The sequence below is a fragment of the Sycon ciliatum genome, chromosome 6 (assembly GCF_964019385.1).
Source record: "Sycon ciliatum chromosome 6, ocSycCili1.1, whole genome shotgun sequence".
Lineage (NCBI taxonomy): Eukaryota > Metazoa > Porifera > Calcarea > Leucosolenida > Sycettidae > Sycon > Sycon ciliatum.
In genome coordinates this window covers 17,535,194-17,557,494 of record NC_088648.1, presented here as the reverse complement: position 1 = coordinate 17,557,494, position 22,301 = coordinate 17,535,194, and the positions used below count along the sequence as shown (strand labels likewise).

Genomic DNA, 22,301 nt, shown 5'->3' with positions numbered 1-22,301 from the left:
ATAGCAGGCTGGTACATCAAGTAGCGCATGGCACATAGATGATGACACAGCAACGACATAGCTCGATTGCGACGTACGTTTCGTCCCCGCTGGACTCATCAGGCAATCTTCTTCTTGGATGTCTTCATACGGAGCTTGACTCGGGAGAATGCCACCATATTTATCAACCATAAGTACAGCTGCAGTGGTGTCTTCAACTTCATTCTCCCGAGTCAAGCTCCGTATGAAGACATCCAAGAAGAAGATTGCCTGATGAGTCCAGCGGGGACGAAACGTACGTCGCAATCGAGCTATGTCGTTGCTGTGTCATCATCTATGTGCCATGCGCTACTTGATGTACCAGCCTGCTATGCCGGATACCGCCAGCCATGCATCGACCAGGCGCCAGGCGCGAACTGATGGTGGTGGTGGTGAGAAGGAGAGCTCTATGCCAGAACTTTGCAGCCTAGAGAGCGTGTGTGGGCAGGCGTGTGTTTACCGCCATATTGCCAGGTGTGTCTTTACCACCATATTTATCAACCAATTATAATCATGTATAATTATTATACATGTGGTAGTCACTGGTCTGAGGGAAAGACACAAACGGGCATAGTCTGAAGGAAACAAATTGACTGTCATAGCTATTAGTAGTACTAGTATTACTGTGACCAAGACTCCAAGAGTAGATAAATAACAACCCCACAACGGAAGCGGTCCTCAAACTCCTCACCAAGAAAACACAATCAGATTCTGTTGCTACTCCGAGTTTCTTGAGGTTATCAATCATCAGGCAATGAGTTCCAGCGGATAATGCTCCGAAAATGTTCGTGTAATGCTAATCAATCATAATGCTCCAAAAGTTTTAACTACCTCATAATGCTGGTTACAATACTTCCACAAGGGCTATAATGCTCTTGGTTTGGAACAAAAATGGAAGAAAGGCTGCACACTGTCAAACGTCCAGGAAAGGATTCATATAGTCGATCTGCCTCTGAAGCTGCTACAATATCTCTCACGTGCTCCACAACTTCTTAGCACTATAAGACATGATCGCGTCTCCATCGGCTGCTCTCCATTGCAACTTTGATGAAGGGCTGTGGCTGAATAGTGGGTGTATCAAATCCTTTCCCTTGCTTATCCATGTAGTGAGATGTGAATCTATAATTTTTTTATCTATTGTTGCTGGTGATCATTTGGATGTTGCCATCTCTCTCCCTTTCTCTCTCTCTCTATCTCTCTCTCTCTCTCTCTCTCTCTCTCTCTCTCTATCTCTCTCTCTCTCTCTCTCTCTCTCTCTCTCTCTCTCTCTCTCTCTCTCTCTCTCTCTCTCTCTTTCTCTCTCTCTCTCTCCGCCATTCCTGTCGCCCCCCCCCCCTGGTGCTTGCTGTGTACACCGATCCCTAGACCATTGGTCGGGGGAGTCCACCGCATCTCACCACCACTGCCGTTTCCGTGCTGCCTTCTCGATACATACGTATGTACACTGTATATCATGTGCACATTCACATGTCTGAAGGTTTGTGGTTTTTCAATAAAAATAAAAAATAAAAAAATCTCACCCGCGCAGCTGATGTAGCGCCTACACACCCATTGTTGTTTTTTGTTTTGTCTACGTTTTGTTTGCCCTTCTTCCGTAGGTATGCGCAATGTGATAAAAATATATAAAATAAAATAATGCTGGAAGCTTATCATGGGAAGTGATATTCCTGCCTGCAGACAAGCTGCCACTGCTTCCATGCTGTGAAAAATGTCTTCATCTGAAACAGCTCACGTGAGGCCAGTTCCTGATAGACGATCTCAGATCGAGATCCCTCCCATTTGCGGACATCCTGAACACACGCGGTCAGAAGTTATTTTGCCGCTCTACATCCTCTGCTTGCGCTGTTTTCTTCTCCTGAGGTTGCGTGAAGACAAATGGTTGGTCATAATACTCTTCTTTTCTGATAGCACTTGACTGTAGGCTCTACATTACAATCGTCCACGACAAACTGTACGTGCTTCACCAGGAAAGTAAGACATTATATATATATATTTGAGGATTTCCCAAAGACGTAGTCTAAATTGAAGGGAGTTCCATTATAATGGGAGGCTGTAGGGTTGAGATAGCAGACAGTGGAGGGCTAATGATTCGTAATGAACAGCCAAGCAAGAGAAATACAATTATGTTGAATGTTCCAGAATGGTCCTTTACTCAATAATACCTATAGCCTCGGGGTATGCCTTGAAATACGAAATATACCGAAACAGAAACACAAAAATTAATAAGAATAAGCGCAACGCTCAAAGAAGGAGGACAGAGGCATGTCAGTGAGGAGTGGCATTGTGTTTGGTGTCAGAGAAGTGCGTGCAAATGTGACTGTGAAACAGGGACTGCGAGGCTGTGGCTCTCAGGTTTGCGGGCAAGGTATTCCAGACAGTAGCGGTGCGGAAGAGAAATGACCTCCCGGCGTGTTTCCCAACCCGTGGCAGAGTGAATGCGAGTTGGCGGCGGCGACTACGCGTGGCGCAGTATCCCGCTGCTTCAAAAAGTTCTGGTTGGGTGGTGACCAAATGGAAGAATTCCATAAGGCAGGCGATCTTCCTGCGCCAGGATAGACTTGGCCACCCCAGCTGTTTAAACAATGATGACTTGGGCTCGTCTGATGGGCAAGGGCATCTCTCAAGCCGCATGACTGTGCGAGCTACTCTGGCTTGCAGCCGTTCAAGGGTGAGCCGCTGTGCAGCAGAGAGGGAGGACTCCCATACCGGGGCGTCGTATTCTGCTGTGGGGCGGACATACGTAAGGTACAGCTTCCTGACGATGTCTCCTGTTCAACGGTCAGCCATATGGCACAGAAGAACGCAGCGCTGTCTAAACTTCCTTATTATTGTCTGTTCAATATGCTCCTGGAAGCTAAGTGTTTCACTCAACAACACTCCCAGGTGACGGTGACTGGTTGACGGCTGGATACCGCGGATGGTCTCTGCAGCTCCTTCCTCAGCGAATGAGATAACAACGGTTTTCGATGGGTTGAAGGTTCCGCCTACTCGGTCGGCCCAGGCAAATGTGTCCTGCAGGGCAGTCTCCATTGGGCTGGTACCTTTGGTTCGTGCTTGGCCGACGGCGGTATCATCCGCGAACAGGTAAACATCAGCGTGCTGGTTGCGTTTCGAGGCACTGGGTAGGCTGTTGATATGTACCAGGAAAAGCAATGGCCCGAGGTGGGAACCCTGGGGTACTCCAGACTTGACGGGACGTGGGGAGGACAGATGGTGGTGGACGCGGACGCTGAATGTACGCGTATCGAGGTAGTTCCTAAACCAACTCGTAGCCGGAGCATCGCAGATAGGCCCGAGTTGCTGGAGAAGCACGTCATGCGGCACTTTATCGAAGGCCTTCGCAAAATCGAGAAATGCAGCATCGTAAAGGATGCGTTTATCCATGATTGAGGCGATCTTAGTAGTGAGCTGTATCAGCTGGTCAACTGTGGAGCGATCACGGACAAAGCCGAACTGTTCCGGGACAATGATGCTGTTGATCTCGAGATAGTGACCGAATTTGGCGGCGACAATCTTGTCTAGTGCTTTCGCTATAGCTGGGAGTAGGGATAGGGCGATAGTTGGAGGGATCACATGGGTTACCTTTATTTTTAAATATGGGGATTACTGTTCCCAACATGCGCTGCTGAGCACTGAAATCGACTTACGGTACTGCGTCCATGAGAAATTCTAGTTCTTTTCGAGCCTGCTGAGCTGGACTCGGCAAAGGCAGTTGTCTGGAACAAGCTCTGTCTGTTTATAGCCGCTCCTTCATACAGGTCCAAATTATTACCAATGGATCAGTGTTTACTTCAGTATGACTGTATCGCTAGAGGTGCTATGGCCAGAGCCAATGGCATAACACGTTTTATTAACAGGTAACTCCTCTTCCTCTGTCACGTATGTCTAGTCTCCTCCATGGATCTCCATGATTTCTAAGAAAAGACTCATCGTAAATCATGGTTACGGATTTTGTGTACTTCGAAGTATAAACAGCCTCAGTTGCAACGTTGGGCATGCTACATCACATGTACATTTAAATTTTTTACCTGACATTGCTAGGTAAATGTAGCGCTAAAGGCGTGTCTACACAATCACAAAGTCATGTGCCGGTACAATACATGGCGTTGTACTTCATGGCTTTAGCCGATTGCTGCCTAAAACCTGAGATTTCCCTACAGCATCCACCATAAAACTCCTTTAATGCCACTCAAACCTCACATAATGCTCGTCGTGTTCCAATCTACACAATTTCAACCAACTACCCCCCGACCTGCGTGAAACAAATAGCAAGCATGCGATTAAATCAATGGCGTCTAGCCTCATTCTATCATCCGTATGCTCCTGTAGTAGCTCACACTGTACCCCATCGTAACCCCATCCCTCTGCAATGTGTTGGTTTCCTTACTTGCTAGACTGATTTTATATGATTCTGGACTGATTTGAATCATATTATCTTCCTTATTGGCCATGGGCCATCGTGGAAATAAAGAATAATAATAATAATAATAATCTAATGCTCCATAATGCTCTGATGCTCGGATAGTCTCATAATGCAGAATATAATCCGCTGGACCCTATCAGGCATCCCTTTGCGGTGCACCGGTGGACGGGACCACTTCCCCCTGTGTAAATTATAACCGCTGCTTTTGCTATAACCCCTTTGTAAATGAGTATACCACTACGCGCCCTTTATGGACACGAATCAGTCACCCGATACACGTCATGCCATCAAGAGTAGACCTCAGGCTCTGCTTCGCCTTCGGTTTTCTACCGTTGACCTCTTGATCTTGACGGTGGCTTGTTGTCTGCTAACTGTTAGCATGCTGCAGGGAGTCGTAGCATCTAGAATACTGCCACTCGAGGGTGTCTGCTAGCGCCCCCGCGTGCACCGTATTCGCAGCAATACAGTAGGGTGGAAGACGACCGTTGAGTGCTGGTGCCAAATTTAGCAGGCTCCACGAGGCAGCGAGCCGAATAACGACCAGCCTGCGCGATGTCCATCGCCTCGGGTGCGGCCGACAACGACAGCATCATCTTGCAATGTCTGATGGGTGTGCCGCGTCCGCGCGGGTCGCCTGAAGGCACAATCTCGTCCACTTCTAAGGACACCTATGTCTATGTGCATAACAAGCAAGAGTCCATAATCATGGCCTCTGCTCAAGCCAGTCCAGGTGCAAGCCTTCGGCTTTCTTTTCACTTTATTGTCGTTGTCACTCCAGTAGGTATCTTGGCTTCTTGCTCACCAGTCGCCTCCTGCAAGTCAAAGTTCTGGTACGTCAGAACCGCTCTGCGCCTGGTGCTTCCTAGAATGTTTGCTTAGAGGGCTGTTCTTTCAGTTAAATAGATCGTAACAAGCAGAGCCGTAGCCACAGGTAACGTCTTGCAATCGGCAAAACCCAACTGCAACGAGCTCTCCAGCTCAAACACCTCGTTTTTCACAAGTAGCAGCCTTTCCTGAGGCGTGTCAAGCCATTGCCGCCTGGTCATCGCCTTTGCCGCCGTATCCAGACGTGTTTTAGCAATCTGAACAGGAAAATGCTGGTCCGCATCACCATCCTTCCTGCCCTGGTCCTCTTGTGTGACATAGGAGCTGTAGCGTCTACGCTGACTCAGCTCCAGAAGAACTCCCTGTTACTCGCCCACAATCGCGCCAGGAGCACGCCCTCACCCAAACCGTGCTGGCCGCTGATTCCGATGACCTGGAGCGCTGCGCTGGAACGCGTTGCGCAGACGTTTGCCGACACGTGTACGTACGGGAACAACCACGACAGGGCCAGGGCGGCAGCTGCACTCGGGTCCTTCGCGACAGTGGGCGAGAACGTACATACCAGGACTAATGCACTCAACGGACGGCGTATTGCTGAAGCTGTTCAAGCCATTGATAGAGGAAGAGCCAGCTATGACGCCGAGAACAACATATGTGCCCAGCACCACCACCACGAGTGCCTCCAATACACCCAGATTGTGTGGAACGCCTCCACGGCTGTCGGCTGCGGAGCTAAATTGTGCGATGCAACCAAAGCGGGCGGCTTGCCAGCCACCTGGACCGCTCGGACCGCTTACATTGTTGTTTGCAACTACGGTCCGGCTGGAAATGTGGCCGGTGAAAGACCCTACAAGGCCACGGCCTGCAATGTCACACAAGCCAGCGGTCCGGGCACTAAAACAGGAGAAGGCTCACTCAACTCGGCCGGTTCACGCAGCTCACCCGGGTCGCGGGGCAACTCATCTGTGTCGCCCTCTGACTCGCCCGGATTTCAGCAGGAGTCCGAGGCAGCTGTGAGCGTCCGCCACTGCTCTATGCTGGTAGCGGTGGTGTGTGCGGCGGTCACCTTGTCAGTTTAGCTCGTCACCGGTCCAGGACCAGGTGAATCGGCAGCCGTGGGACACGATGACCACGACACACATAGACGTGTCCGGGTCTGTTGTTATCCTGCCTTTTCTATTCTCGCCGCACACACTATCAGCCATTGACCTACCTCGATGTTACCTGGATTTCCGATATTCTGGGGGACAGGACGCCAAACGGTTGAACCTGGGCTCCATATTGACCAAGCTTTGTCCATAATAATTATTATAATTATACAGAGCATTTTCAAATCATTCAAGAATTGCGCACAATATCATTCACCTTCCCCGTCACGATGGGATGTGCCTTTTTAGACCACTGGGCATGGGTGCTGGGAAGCAGACGCACTCTGATTTCTACTTTGCCACGGATCATCTCGAGTCTTGACAACGCCGGCCTGTTTTCCTGCGTTTATCTCTTCTTCATTGCGTCTCATGTACAGCTTGACTATAGTGCCGGCACTCTTGCACTGCAGTAGTTTAATTCTTCGCTGGTTTTTCCCCAGTTCGATCTTGCGTGCTCACAGGCCATTGCTCACCGCAATGTACTGTGCCCCCTCCCCCTCCCCCCCCCCCCTCTTTCAGATTTGGAGCCAGTGCTCAGCAAGCATTTCACGACAGAAAAAATAGAAATTGTGTAAGTTTGTGACAGCTGTCAATAATACCAAGATTATGATTGTATTCTTGATACACGCAATCTGCGGACAGAACTGTTCCGTCCTTTGTGGACTCCTCAGCGGCGCAGCACAGAGGAAATGTGGCCGAACCTGATAGGATAGTCTTGATACATGTAATGGATAGAGTTTGGCAAAATACTCCTGAAGAGTGCTCGTCACTGCTGAGCGCAACTACAGTCTCACGGGAACAAAGAATGTCGATTGCTACTGGACGATGACGAGACCAAAGATGCAGTATAATACAGTACAGATTTGAGTATAATATAGTACGGTATTTCACCGAATATAGAATTAAAGTCGCACTTTTTTACACTCAACTCCAGGGCCAACAAAGGGGGTGCGACTTACAATCGAGCATGATTACTACTGAAGTGAATATACCGAAACGATAATGACATAGACCTGGAAATGGGAGTGCGACTTCTCTCTCTCTCTCTCTCTCTCTCTCTCTCTCTCTCTCTCTCTCTCTCTCTCTCTCTCTCTCTCTCTCTCTCTCTCTCTCTCTCTCTCTCTCTCTCTCTCTCTCTCTCTCTCTCTCTCTCTCTCTCTCTCTCTCTCTCTCTCTCTCTCTCTCTCTCTCTCTCTCTCTCTCTCTCTCTCTCTCTCTCTCTCTCTCTCTCTCTCTCTCTCTCGACCGACAGCTACAGCGTAGGCCAGACGACTCAGCTCTTAAACAAAGGTATCGTGCAGCCAGGCGTCAAGGAAAGCGCTTGAACAGACAACTGAAGATACCGTTTGAGAAAGTCCAGGATCTAAGGAATGACCCAAGAGGGCAGTGGCGTCTGCATGGCAGGCCGTAGACCCACCCGGAACCAGCCCACTGCACCAATTTTCCAATTGTTCAAGACACCAACAGGCCTGGGGTTCTACAAATTCCACCTGAAGACAATGAGCAGCTACCTCACCTCACGAATTTCCAACCAGTGACAGTACACGTGTCTGATATTCTGAAGTCTCTTAATTCGTGCAAATCACCAGGTCCAGACAATGTGCTACCATCCATACTGAAGAATGGTGGAGATGCTATTGCGGAGTACCTCACAGCCATGGTGAACGAATCCCTCCAAACTGGTAATGTCCCCACCATCTTTAACCCTATAACGCCTATAGGACGGATATATCCGCCAGACTGTACAGTGCATGCTGAGGTGACTTCAAACTTTCGTCATTCAGTCAATCCTTGTTCGAATTCAACAAACGAAAGGTCTAATCGTATCAGAAAAGCCTCAGCTGTCGGCTCCAAAAAACCCGAAGACGATCCGAGGTCATGGCGCAGAGTTACGACACTCGAACAAAATTCGCGTGGGCGAGTCGGCTCGCGCGGCGTAAAATTTGAAACGCCAGCAAGGGATTTTCCCTGACTCGCTGGCGACGCGTGCACGACTGGCATACGTCATTTTCAAGCTGCATTTTGAAGCTCTCTCCTGCAAAAAAATTGACCGTTCTGCGATCGATATTGTTGAAATGGCTGAGAATTTAGTACCGCGCTCGCAGGTCTGGCATTGGAGCGCTCAGATCGCGCTGCGGCGTTACTCCTACGACTCTATCAATTGCGAACTGGGTATGGCTGTGTTCGTCTTGGAGAGAGCTTTCCATAGAGCCCGAGATTGTTGGAATACTCCAAAGGATATCGAAATTACAGTCAGATGAAAATGTGAGTTTGTGAATTTCATGCGTCTCCTGAAATAATTTAGGCTCTAAAGGGTTAAGCAAGCTATCATAAGTTCAATTATGAAATCTGGAGACCCAGATCTGGCGGCAAACTACCGCCCGGTTTCGCTGCTGCCTACATGCGCCAAGGTATTAGAAAGAATAGTACTGGACCAGATAATGAGTTCCTCAGTCATGAAAGGGCATCTTACTTTAGAAGTAGGCCTTCACGCTCTTCGTGAGACAACTGGCGCGAGTTCATCCAGTGCACAGTTGAACTTCTTCACCCACTCAGCGGCCATTTGGTGGGGGTTTGTGGATGAAAAAGAGTGTAGGGATACCGATTTCAGCAACTAATACTTGTGGAATTCCTGCATACAGAACGAACTATAGTCTCGACTGGGCTGCCTTGGCTTGTGGTCTGGCATGTCAGGCCGCAGGGAAGTGATAGGCACGGAGGTTGTCATGATGCGTACATCGTTCTCCCTTCCGTGACTGTGTTTTCTCCCCTTCCCATTCTCTTTCTGCCTTCTCCTCTTCTAAAAGTCGCTTCCATGTAATTGGGCTTACAGCCCGTGTGTACTTGCGAATTCAAATAATAATAATATTATACAATACAAGTCATGTCCTTGTGAGAAGGCACCACTGCTGTCTGGCTGAACGACTATTAATGAAAGCAAGAGTATATTGGGGGTTATACTCTTGCTAAAAGCACAACAACAGCAACAACAACAACAACAACAACAACAACAACAACAACAACAACAACAACAACAACAACAACAACAACAACAACAACAACAACAACAACAACAACAACAACAACAACAACAACAACAACAACAACAACAACAACAACACAGGGGCGTCGGACACGGTACGGTATTGACCGTACCACTATTTGCCCCAAGTACCCTGTGAATCGATAAAATGCACTGGTTTGGACTATAAATTCCCAAAAAATTCGGCTCAGCCATCCCTCACACACGAGTGAATTGTACTTCAGATGGGTGACCGTACCACACTAAATTACCTTCCGACGCCCCTGCAACAACAACAACAACGACGACAACAACTTCAGTTGGCGTGGGAGGTGTGGCATTGCGTTGGTTCGCAGACTACCTTACTCTTTGGCTTGCTGGGAGAACCCAGTCGGCCGTTGTAGGCGATGCCCGAGGCAGTACAGAGCCCTGCTCACGTGGTGTACCACAAGGCTCCGTGTTAGGTCTCTTACTTTTCTGCATTAAATCCGCCGTACCCCTCAGAAATTTCAACATTGCCGTGCTCTCCTGTTTGCGCACGACATCGCGTTCTACGTCATTGGTCGCAAGGCATCAACCGTGCTCAGAATGCTGCAGACAGATCTCTTGAATCTGGAGGACTTCCTCAGCGAACGGGGACTTGTGCTGAATCCCAAAAAGTCTCAGCTACTGCTGCTCCTATTGGACTCGTCACTCAGCTTCGAGCAGCAGGTGGAGCGTGTGTGCGCAAAGGCACAGTGCAAGGCTGCCTCATTCCGCCACGGTCGCCGCGAAATCTCCATGACCGGCCGCCGCATGTTTTACCTGACAATAGACCGATCCCCTTATTATTGTCTGGGTTCGAGCAAGGGGGCAACTCCGCAGTCGCGTGGGATCCTGCTGCACACACGCGACCAACCTCACCGCGGCTGTGCGTGACTTTTCGCATGCGAAGTGCAGAGCACGCGAAATCTACATGCAGTGCAAGCCTGTCTACAAAAAATGTCACAAGGACTTTTGATTTGAGCTGTTTGTTTTTGTTCAGACGTCTTCCTTTTTTTCGACTTCAGGATGCCTTCTCAGGATCATTGCTGCGTTCCTCACTGTCAGAGCAGGAGGACGAAGCAAACAAGTCATTTCACTCTTTCCCTCGTGTGGAGCCACAGCGGCCTGGAGCAAGCGGATCCAGGCTATTCCCCGTGAGGAAGGACGTAGTAATAATAATGTTTTAGGGTCGCTCTGAATACTAGTATTCGGGTTGCAGCGACCATTTCGATCCCGAAATCGAAATCGTTTTACCCAGCTCTACTAGGGCAGGATGAGTCAAGGAAGCCAAACAGCTGTCCTACCAGGTTTGCTTTTCGCAAGAGAGTGGAGTCTGGACGCCCTGCTTCCCAGGCTCGCAAAACAGTATTTGCTGAGCCTAGTGCAGTTCCGAGTCCTATAACGGAAGTGCAGCATCTGCATCACGAGCTCCCCATGCTCACAAACCAGTATTTTGCTGAGAGGCAACAGCACTTTGAGTTGGAAAGGAACCTGGCTCAGTGCAGTTTGGTCCTGTAATGGAAGTGCAGCATCTGCATCCGAGGAGCTGGCAGCAAGTAGAGCTCGTGTACAGAGTCTCGAGGCCCCGAGGAGCAGTTGGGCGACGTGAGGACTGGGGTGAAGAAAGCCGAAAAACAGCTGCTTACTTACGATAACATAAAGGAAGACTCTGAGCCGCTCCAGTTTCTGACTGGTTTGCCTTCAGGTGTTTGGACCGCTCTGTGGGACTTCCTTGTGCCTAGCCCAGAAAATGTCCTGCGCCGCGCCAGATCTGTGAAGACAGAAGCTGAGGGACGGCAGATACAGTTGGAGGTGGCCGTAAATTGCCAACGAGCATGTACTAATGGTGCATCAGCTGCTATTGGCATTGATGTGTCTACGCCTGGGACGAATGGAACAGAAGCTCGCATGCATATTTGGCACAAGTACATCATCCGTTTCACGGTATATAACTAGCTGAGCTGGAAAGATATCTTGTTCCTTCGTTTGGGCATGATCCCGATCTGGCCCAAAGTTTCTTCATGAATGCCATGTACCGCAAGACATTCTGCATTGTGGATGAAACTGTTCTGTTTAGCCATGCACTTAGGGTTCTCGCACCGGCACGGCACGACAAAACCCAACAGATCCTTGCCCTCTTATTTTCTCTCATGGTAACATTGCTGGTCACAACACCCGGTAGCTAGTCGTAGATGCAACCAAATCAACCAAGTTCTCTTACTCTCTTTTTCAATGCTGAAACCAAAGGCATATCATTATTTGCATCGAATGCAGTGATGATTTCAATACTGTCCACCAGTACAACGCATTACCAGACTGGCATAATAATCATGATAGTATTATACATTTCACTGTCATTGCTTTCTTAGATCTCCAATCATCAATATCAGACCAGAAACTCTATTATCTTATATCATCATTAGTATCCTCCTCTAACGATGAGCGCGAAGGAACGAAACAGCTGTCTAGAGGCATAAACAGTATCTGTCAACGGAAGTGTCTTTGCTGTGCTGGTGTGTTTATGCTTCGTGCATTAGTTCGGCCAAGAGCGTATGATGGTGACGGGTTGAGGATGTTGTAAAGTGGAGTATGGCCGAAAGCTCTGTCGCAATATATTTTATTAGGAAGGTATAGAAACGGAAAAAAACTATCTTCATCTTGGGCCTAGACAGCCCGTCTCACATTAAATATACTAGAAAATAGTTCACTTTGAACATGCAGTCTCCCTAAGAGGGGGGGGGGGGATATTCATAGGTTTGAAAGAACCGCACACATACTTTGCTGCTGGCAGCGGCAAGCTTTGGTCCTCGTGCTTCGAAGAGGGAGCAATCCACTGTGCTACGCTTCCGATCAACGGCAAGCTTTGACTTTTCAAAGGTACGACTTATCACTGGCTCTGCGGTAATGTTCCTGGAACAAATGCCCCATTGCCGACTGAGGGCCAGGGAGCACGCAATCTGCCTTCCTGGGCGAGAAATGTTCCAGCACAAGAAGCAGCACGAATACATGCTGACAAAGACCACCATCACCACCAGCCGGCACACAGTTCTTCAAATACCATGCACTCCTTCCATGTCACACACAATGTGTTTGCACTGTCCTCCTCTAGCTCTTCACGCTCAACAAATACCACATACTGTAACAGGTTTAATCAAACTTGAAAAGTAAGAGGCCTGGTTGAGCGTGCCTCGACCAGTTATATGCAAAATGTGATAGTATACATGTGGCAATGGCGCCAATGAAGGTGCTAATAGACAGGCGTAAGACGCACGAGGTGCGAGGGAGTGTAAAGTTATAGAGAACAGGGGAAAACTGTTACATCATCCCCCTCCTATGGAGAGGAAGGAGCTTATAACCCAAATGCTCAAGTGGAATAGAGTACAATAAGCGCAAACACGTGCGAGACGAAAAAAGGCTTCGCACTGAAGTAACACAATAAGACGACTGAAACTCCATGCAAATAAAGTGTAATAAGCTCAACAAATGTGTAAGGTGAAACTAGAAGTTCAACTGCAAAACTCAGCGGGCAGAAGCCAAGGTTTTGTACTTCTGAAGTGGAACAATGTCATTACCAGATTCATCCAACAAATAATGTTCAGGCTCCCAAGTGGCATCAGAGTAGCCTTGCCACTTGACTAGGTACTGAAGCTGATTCTGCCGACGGCGGTGACTGAGAATGTTCTCCACCACATAGCGGGCATGACCATCAAGGTCCGTGATAGGCGGAGGCGTAGGCTGTCTCCTATTAGGAATAGCGTTCTTCTCGTAGGCACGGAGTGCCGACACATTAAATACCGGGTGACAGCGGCTGGTATGAGGCAACTTGAGCTTGTAGGCATTCGGGCCGACCACATGGGTTATAGGAAAGGGGCCAAACCACTTGGGGCGTAATTTATGGGATGGTCGGTCCCGAGCTTCAGGAGTCAGGAGGAAATCCCGGTAGACCATTACCAAATCTCCCACCTTCAGCTTTCCCTCGACCCTTGTCCGATCTGCATAGAAGGCCTGACGAGCTTGAGCTGCCACTAGCGCATCTTGTGAGATCTTGACCGCGTCTTGTCTTGCTTGCAACCAATCAGCTGAATCTCTGCCTCCCTGAATAGGGTTGAGGAAGTCGGGTGGCGCTCTGGGATTTAGACCGTAATTTAAGAAGAACGGTGTGTTTCCTGTAGATGATTGAGTAGCGCTGTTGATAGAAAACTCACAGAGAGGTAGGAGCATATCCCAGTTATCTTGTTTATGATTTACAAAAGCCCTCAGCACATCCTCTACTATTCTGTTTACTCGTTCAGTTAGGCCATCTGTCTGAGGGTGATTGGCAGTACTAAATGCTAGTTTCGTTCCTAAGCGATCAAACAATTCCTGAAAAAATGCTGCCGTAAATCTTGGATCACGATCACATACAATACTAGAACTCAAACCATGAAGTCGAAATACATGTTGAATATACAGATCAGCACTTCCTTTAGCGTCAATAGTAGAGGAAGTAGGTGCTAAATGTACACACTTTGTCAAGCGGTCTACAAATACATATATAGCATCATGACCTGTATCGGTCCTAGGCAAACCCATGATAAAATCCATCGAGATATCTGCCCACGGCTGACTGGGCACTGGTAAATTCTGCAAGAGACCAGTTTTTAGCTGGCCGCCTTTAACTCGTTGGCAGACGTCACATGACTTGACAAACGCCTTTACATCCAGTCCCATTCTGGGCCAATAGAAATATCTAGAGAGTCTGAAATAGGTGCGATCTCGACCGGGATGCCCCGCAGTCACACAGTCATGGTATTCTTGAAGCAGGGCGAGTCGGAGTTTGCTACTCTTTGGAATGCATAACCTGTTCTGTGGTGAAGATCTGAGATAAAGATAACCGGGTGTTTCATTTAGAAGGTAACGGTCGTGCAGATTGTCATGGCTTGAATTTTTCAGTCTCCTGATAATGGGAGCAAGATCCTTGTCGCACTTGTAACCGTTGACAATTAACTGCGCTAAGTCTGGATTAATCTCTAGGGTATGCTCTATGGCATTCAACTGAATGTTAGGGGGATAGGATGACCCGCCTATTTCAGAATCACTGAACAGATCTGGACGGCGTGAAAGCGGGTCGGCAATGTTTTTCTTTCCTGGTTTGTGAAAGACCGTAAAGTCATAGTCAGCTAAAAACTCTACCCATCTTGCCTCACGCTTGGTGAGAGTCGGTTTGGTTCGTAAATAGACAACACCCATATTATCAGTCATCAGGTCAAAGTGGCGGAATAGATAGATTCTCCAGCAGTTTAATGCAAATACCACAGCCAACGTTTCCCTCTCGGCCGCAGTATAGTTGCGTTCTGCAGCTGACAGTTTCCGACTACAATAGGCTACGGGATGCAAATCCATATCTTCTCCCTGCTGCAGGAGCACACCCGCCACGGCAAAGTCACTTGCGTCAGTTTCTACCATGAAGCTTTTCTCAACATCGGCCAGTTGCAACACTGGCGCCTCGAGTAATGCTGATTTTAGAGACTCGAATGCCTTCTGTCTAGCAGCGCTCCATTCAAAGCGTGAATTTTTTCCGGTGATTTCTTCTAATGGACGAGAGATGGTCGAGTGTCGATCTATGAACCTTCGGAAATAGTTTGCAAAGCCAAGAAACTTCCTCACATCAGTTACTGACGACGGAGTTGGCCATGTTTCCACAGCACTTATCTTCTTGGGATCAGGGGAAATTGATGTGCCGTTGATTTTATGCCCCAAGAAGAGAACTTCTCTCACGCCGAATTCGCATTTAGACTGTTTGCAATACAGCTCACTATTTCTAAGTGTTTCTAGAACTGTTTGAAGATGATGCTGATGATCTTCCCAGGTCTTGCTGAAAACTAGAATGTCATCCAAGAATACTACAACGAATTTTCGGAGATGCGGTTGCAGAATAGAGTTCATGAGAGACTGAAAGGTGGCCGGGGCATTAGTCAGCCCGAATCCCATGACTCTAAATTGGAAGTGGCCGAACGGCGTATTAATGGCCGTCTTAGAAACATCCGAGTCTTGAATTCTGATTTGATTGTAGCCTGACCGCAAGTCCAACTTGGAGAAATATGCACTGCCCTGGATCGTGTCGAATAAGTCATCAATATTAGGAAGACAAGCTTTGTTTTTGATCGTAATTCTATTCAATTCTCGCCAATCGCACACCATTCTCAGAGTACCATCCGACTTTTTCACAAAAAACACAGGTGCACCGTATGGCGACTTACTTGGCTCAATGAATCCCTTCTCAAGTAATTCTGATAGCTGTGACTGGAGCTCGTCCATCTCTGGTTTCGGCAGGCGGTAGGCGGGTCGAGACGGTGGTCTGGCTCCATCTTCTATCTGGATTTCATGGTCGACTGGTCTCTTCGGTGGAAGCTCATTCGGCAGCTCGTCTGGAAATAAATCCTGGTACCTCTTGAGCAGGTTCTGGATGTCTTGTTGCTCTGATTCCTGGAGTTGTGGCCCGGAACGATTCTCCTCGTTTGCAGCAGTGACCCATGCAAGAAACCCCTCGGCTCCACTCCTCAGGGCATGACGAGCTTGTCGGCCACTGATAAACATGCTTTCCACAGATGGCCCTTCGGCTGTCGGCGGGTTAGCTGAAGGCAATTTGGCAACAAAGGGCTCACCGTCCAACTGAACTTCGTTCGTACGGAAGTTGATGCTGGGGTTGTTCCTTGTAAGCCACGGCTTGCCAAGAATAGCGTCGTAGCGAGTCAGGGGATACACAGTAAAGTGCTGTTCCTCACTGAAGCCCCCGACTGTCACCCTTAGCGTGCGTGTGGAAATCTGCGGGACCTCGCTGGTCGAGCCGTCCGCCAATGTTACGCTCAGCACTGCTGAGCTTGCATCCGTGTCAAGATGATGCTTTCGAACAAAACTGTCTGCAATGAAGTCATGCGTCGAACCGGAATCTATCAGCATCACTGCACGGCGACCGCCGATCTTTCCCTGTATGCGCAGTAGGTCGTGTTCAGGTTCATTGCCGACGCTGACGTTGCTGACATGACACCTTTCTGCAACGGGACAATTTCCTACAGCTATGGGTGTCTCCGGCTCCGTAGGTTCCTGGAGAGCAACGTCTTCAACCTCCAGAGCTCCGAACCGGTTAGCGACTGGTACCGGCGTGGGCGCTTGGGTCGTCGCCAGTAAGCGCACCCCCTTTCTTACTGGCGACCAGCGTTTGGGTAGCGCTGTCCACCCTCAGTACAGTCTTTAGCGAGGTGGCCTGGCTTCCTGCAAGCAAAGCAGTGTCCCATTGCTCGCAGTTGGACACGCTCTTGGTCCGTCAGCTTGCGGCGGCCCTGACCACGGAAGCTGGGCACGGAACGCGACTCTCTACTGGCTGGTGGCCCCGACGCCGGTGGCCCTGACGACTGCTCCACGGTGTTTGCTGCCATGACAGCTTGCTCCAGGGTACGTGGATGCTCACGCATGACCTGTCGCTGGATGTGCGGCACTAGACCCCTGACGAACAGCAGCGCTCTGGTGTGGTGGTCGATTTCCGGCACTTGCAGGCTGAGGCGAGTGAAAGCAGCAATGTATGCGTCCAGCGACCCGCGCTGCGCTGCGGAAATTAGTCCCATACGCGATGTTTCCTCGTTGTGCCGTGGTCCGTACACATCGCCAAGTGCCGCTTTCAGAGCAGGCCAGTCGGAAAACACTTGGTTAGCTTCCAATGCCGCTATCAACCAAAGACGAGCGTTTCCAGTCAAAAATCCTGCCGCGTAGTCGACCCTCTGTGCCGCATTTGGGAGTGCCAACGACCGTAGGGCCATGTCCATTGCAAACGTCCATTCTTTGAATGTAGCGGAATCTCCTCCAAACACAGGCGGCTCTTTCGTAAGGCGGGGTGTTGGCTCCCACGGTTCCGAGTTCGGATGTATCGTTCGGTGTCCTTGGCTAACGCGCTGAGCGGTCTTGATATCGTTTATCAGCCGAACGACGAGTACGAGGAGCGTAAGCAGAGCGACCAGAACACCTGCCAAAAGCAGAGTAGTAACCATCCTCTGCTACCAGTGTAACAGGTTTAATCAAACTTGAAAAGTAAGAGGCCTGGTTGAGCGTGCCTCGACCAGTTATATGCAAAATGTGATAGTATACATGTGGCAATGGCGCCAATGAAGGTGCTAATAGACAGGCGTAAGACGCACGAGGTGCGAGGGAGTGTAAAGTTATAGAGAACAGGGGAAAACTGTTACACATACTGTTCATTGTTTTCGAATGCTCCCTCGCCAGCACACTGTATGCAGAGTTCAAACAAGCACGTAGCACTGCTCGGAACGCGTATCGGCGCAAGCGAAACGAGTACTTCTCCCGTCAGTGCGAAGAAAATGTGGCCAACCCTAGGAAGTCTTGGGCCATTCTAAATGCAGTCACTGGGCGTTCACGTCGCCGCCAATATCCTAGTTGTAGCATCAGTGAGGTGGCCGACACGTTCCACTCCATTGTCACCGATCCCAACTGTCCTGAACAACTCTGTACCCCGCACGGTCCCGCTGGACCCGTCTCCTTGACCGAACTTGATCCTGTGACTCCTGCTGACGTCCGACGTCTCCTTGAGAAGTTGGATGCGCGGAAAGGCACAGGTAGTGACGGCATACCGGGCTCTCTGCTACAGCAGTGTGCTGACTTGCTTGCATATTCTCTTGCTGTGCTGTTCTGCACCTCGCTGAGGACTGGAACCATTCCATCCGCATTTAAATTGGCGTCTGTCGTGCCAATTTACAAGGCCGGTGACCCATCAGTCCCCACCAGCTATAGACCTGTATCCCTTCTTCCAATAGTGTCCAAGTTGCTGGAGAGGGCAGTGCAACACCAGTTAGTTCGTCATTTGGACTTGACGAAGGCATTACCCAAAACACAATTTGCCTTCCGCAAGAAATGTTCCACGGAAGACGTCCTCTGTGTGCTGACTGATAATCTGCAGAAGGCGAGAGACAGTGGTAAGACCACAGGGCTGTGCCTACTAGACATGTCGAAGGCTTTTGATAAAGTGCACCACGACAAGTTAGTTCAAGACCTCCTTGCGGTTAGAATTTCTGGAAAAGCCCTTAGTTGGTTCGTCGACTACTTGGCTGGCCGCAAGCAGCAGATCCTCATCTCGCCTTCAACCAGCCCTGCTCTGGCTTGCACCTGCGGAGTGCCCCAAGGCTCTGTTCTCGGCCCTGTCCTCTTCAGTATATACACACGAGATGTCCCTTTGGTTTCCTCGCCTGTGCCAATTGTACAATTTGCAGATGACATAGCCCTGTACGACTCCCAGGCCTCAGCTGCGGAAGCGTTCAGAACCCTCACCACAGCGGCAACTGCTCTGGCCGTTTGGCTGAAGTCCCGAGGCCTCATCTTGAACGCCACCAAGAGCCAGGTTCTGACTATCTCTCCCCAGCAGCATGTACAGGAAGTAACAGTCAAATGCGGCGACTGTCTCCTCCCCTCAGCGTCTTCTGCGCGCTACCTCGGCGTTCACCTTGACAATCGCCTAGATTGGGACACCCATGTAAACTATGTGGTCACCAAGGTTGCCAAGAAAATTGGCGCATTGTGGCGGGCACGCCGAAGCCTGTCAAGATGCTCTCGTCAGGTGTATGTGAAGGCGGTCATAATGCCCGACCTGCTTTATGGCTCCTGCTGCTTTTCAGCCGCAATGCGAGAGGGTCAACTGAAACGACTGCAAACCGCGCAAAACAGAGCCATCCGCTGTATCGATGGCAACCCGCCCGGACAGCCATGCAGCCGCTGCTCACTCCCTGTACCGTGTCAGCGAGCTCTACAGGCAGAAAATATTGATCACCATCTGGCGGTGCATCCACGCCCGCACCAGCCCTGTGCTCGCCCAGCTTCTGACCCGGCACAAGGCACCCCTACCCGCCATCAGCAGTCAAATGGCCTACTAAGCCAGGCTAACCGTAGCCGCTGCGGTCAGGGGAGATTTCCTGTTGCTGGTGCTCTGCTGTGGAACGCTCTCCCTGGTGAGGTCCGCACAATTACCCGGCTACCTGAGTTTAAGCATGCATGTGTACCATACGCCTGTAGGGAGTAGTTCGAGTTGCTGCTGATCGCTCTGCTCTCCCGAACCCAGTATAATTATAGCAATAAAAACTGCTTTATGGCAGTTTTCTAAAAAACGTTATTGTGTTCTAGTCCATGGACCCCGTCTAAAAAGTAAGAAATTAACGAAGTGTGATAGCTGAAAATTAAAATTTCACACAAAACCTCACAATAATCTCACAATAATCACAGCACTTGAAATGCTGCTTTCAACCATGGAGTAGTACAATACTACTCCCTGCTTTCAACACTAAACTTGTACTGCACCAATAATTGGCAACATGCATGCATAGGAAAGAGGATCGCGAGGGGAAAAGGTCTTCTGCATGTAGCTTTTCATTCTGTGTGTGATTATTGTGAGGTTTTGTGTGAAATTTAAATTTTCAGCTATCACACTTCGTTAATTTCTTACTTTTTAGACGGGGTCCATGGACTAGAACACAATAACTTTTTTTAGAAAACTGCCATAAAGCAGTTTTTATTGCTATAATTTCTTTTGTTTTTTCTGCCACCAATCAATGGAATGCCCTATATCAATATGTAAATGATGGCCTTCACATCATATCAATACCATATTATACGCATTGATGTGCAAGCCTTTTCTTGCAGAAAATGGCACTAGCATAATGCATGTTCTTCTGCGGGGAAACATGTGAGCAGTGGTGGTGATACTTTTTTTATACGGAGGTCATTCTGTGCACGTTGCTGTTGCAGAATTTCATGACTCTGTCATAAAATTGTCAGATTACTCCACCCTCAATCAGATTTATTTGAGAAATGTAGCCATGCGGCAGGTGCGGGTCGCAGATGTTTTTTGTTGATTCTGTGTCTATAATGGTTTATAGTCATGGGTTATCGTGATAAGGTCATCCAGCATCATATTGAAACTGAAATCGTAATCCTGTTGATGTCGATACAACTTTTGGAAGTAGTTCAATGACTTCAAACTGTTAGTCCACGATTGTCTAAAACAACACAGCAAAGGAGGAACAATAAACATGTGAGCCTGGATCAGCAAAAACCATCACATGTGCAAAATTTTCGAAAAATATTTTTGTGCTCCAAATTGATCCACAACCACTGATAACCAGTCTCAAGAAATTTTAGATCAATCACAGCACCGTAAGTGACCAAAAAATGCGGTACACCACATCTCTGTACAAATGTTGGAAGTGGCATTTCTGTGTAGAATGCAAGTATGAGCGTTGGTATGTGTCTGATCCTGTTAGGCATTGCCATCACTCAGCCGGCTAACAAGGAGGAATTTTATAGTCCTTGGGGGTGTACTCAGACACTGGCTCGTCCAAGTAAATCATTGGCTTCACTGACTATTGCGCAGCTAACGGCATATGGCCAAGTTCCAGGGGCTGATATTGCATCCACACCAGGCTCAGTACTGATGCTCTCCAAGCCCTTCACTTCCATGAAACATATCTGCACACACGGAGTGCAATCACAGCAGCTGTGACTACTTAGCACACAGGCTCATGAGCATGAGGTACGTACTAGGTGCAGATACATTCAACGGTTACCTGACCCTACAGGAACATATTTTTTTGAATTATTTTGGGAGCTGCTGCATGGACCAAATAAATGTTTCAAGTAACAATGCTCAGTGTCCAAGCCAACGAAGCAGATCTTGTCTGGCGCTAGCTCTCGTTGCTCTTCCAGTCGTGAATCGAGACGCCTTTGCTCTGCATCGTCACTGTCGATATCCGACAAACTTACTAGTGAAGGAGTCGTTCATCGCTCAACAATATCCACTCGAGTCGTTGTCATTCTCATCAGCGCTGCTTTCTTCTACACGAAGTCTGCAGCCTCGCCGAGTCGCTTTGCGGGAGGAGAGAGTCGTCCTCTGGAGCTCCGCGGCTTTCACCTGACTCCCTTGATGAGCAATCGCCATCCCAGTCATCACCAAAAAATGTCGTGTCGTGATTGGCGTCAACGACGATCGATGCGCGTGCGATGCTCGCGCCCCGCGATCGTACCTATTTTTTTATTCGCCAGCCAGCTCAGGTACGTGGGGTTTCCCAGCCGTGTCTCCTCACTTGCCTGGGGCTCGCCTAGCTAGCTAGTCACTGACAAACAAACAAACACGGGCTTGTCAGGCGGAAAGAAAGACTAGTGACAAGAAAGACAGAAAGGTGGTGGGTAGTGTTAGGTCCGCGACTTTTCTTTCGCTCGGCTTCAACGTCACTTTTTGATCAACTTGATATCAAACACAAGCGATGGTTTTCGCTGATCCGGGCTCATGTATTAAAATGTAAACAAATACATTGCATTACACAAATCCTGAGGATAAAAGGGGCAAGGCTATGGTTGGAGGTACTGAGAGATAAACAAGGCACTCCACAATAATAAAATCTTACACATCTTTTGGCGAGTATGAATGATATCCAGTCGAACCTCTTTAGGACGAACACCAAGGGACCGATGGTATTTATTCTGTGAGCTTAACCTATTTTATAACCAGAGAATACAATTATATCTCCAATAGACATACGAATAGATTTCTTCTACAGCGAAAGATTCTAAGCCACACCGACTCATTGACTCTTCTCGTATGAAGCAATGGAGTCACTAGAGAGATTCTGCAAAACGAAAATGCGTACAACCAAAAACTTTCGCTCTACATCATGAAGTGCGAAACTTGCAGGGAACGCGAAATGAACTGTCGTAGGAAATTTCGTGAGATCGGGTCATGGCGTAAGTGCACTTGGCCCGCGCAAACTACGAAAATGTGCAGAACGCAAAGTTCGTGCAAAAATTCGCACAC

At 48.8% G+C, this 22,301-nt stretch overlaps 1 protein-coding gene and 1 long non-coding RNA gene across 2 annotated transcripts; one reads left to right on the top strand and one right to left on the bottom strand.

Annotated features, from left to right (window-relative positions):
- Nucleotides 1-5,535: 5,535 nt before the first annotated feature.
- Nucleotides 5,536-6,345, top strand: LOC135820094 (peptidase inhibitor 16-like). Its single transcript, XM_065333402.1, has one exon. It carries the CDS (start codon nucleotides 5,536-5,538, stop codon nucleotides 6,343-6,345), a length of 810 nt encoding a protein of 269 aa, XP_065189474.1.
- Nucleotides 6,346-20,549: 14,204 nt separating this feature from the next.
- Nucleotides 20,550-21,770, bottom strand: LOC135818874 (uncharacterized). The gene is made up of 2 exons (XR_010553796.1): nucleotides 21,254-21,770; nucleotides 20,550-20,959 (listed from the first exon to the last, which is right to left on the bottom strand). It is a non-coding gene; the product is annotated as an uncharacterized LOC135818874 (long non-coding RNA).
- Nucleotides 21,771-22,301: the final 531 nt, after the last annotated feature.

Excerpts from the sequence above, each read along its gene's own strand:
- LOC135820094 (XM_065333402.1), top strand. The coding sequence starts at position 5,536 with ATGCTGGTCCGCATCACCATCCTTCCTGCCCTGGTCCTCTTGTGTGAC.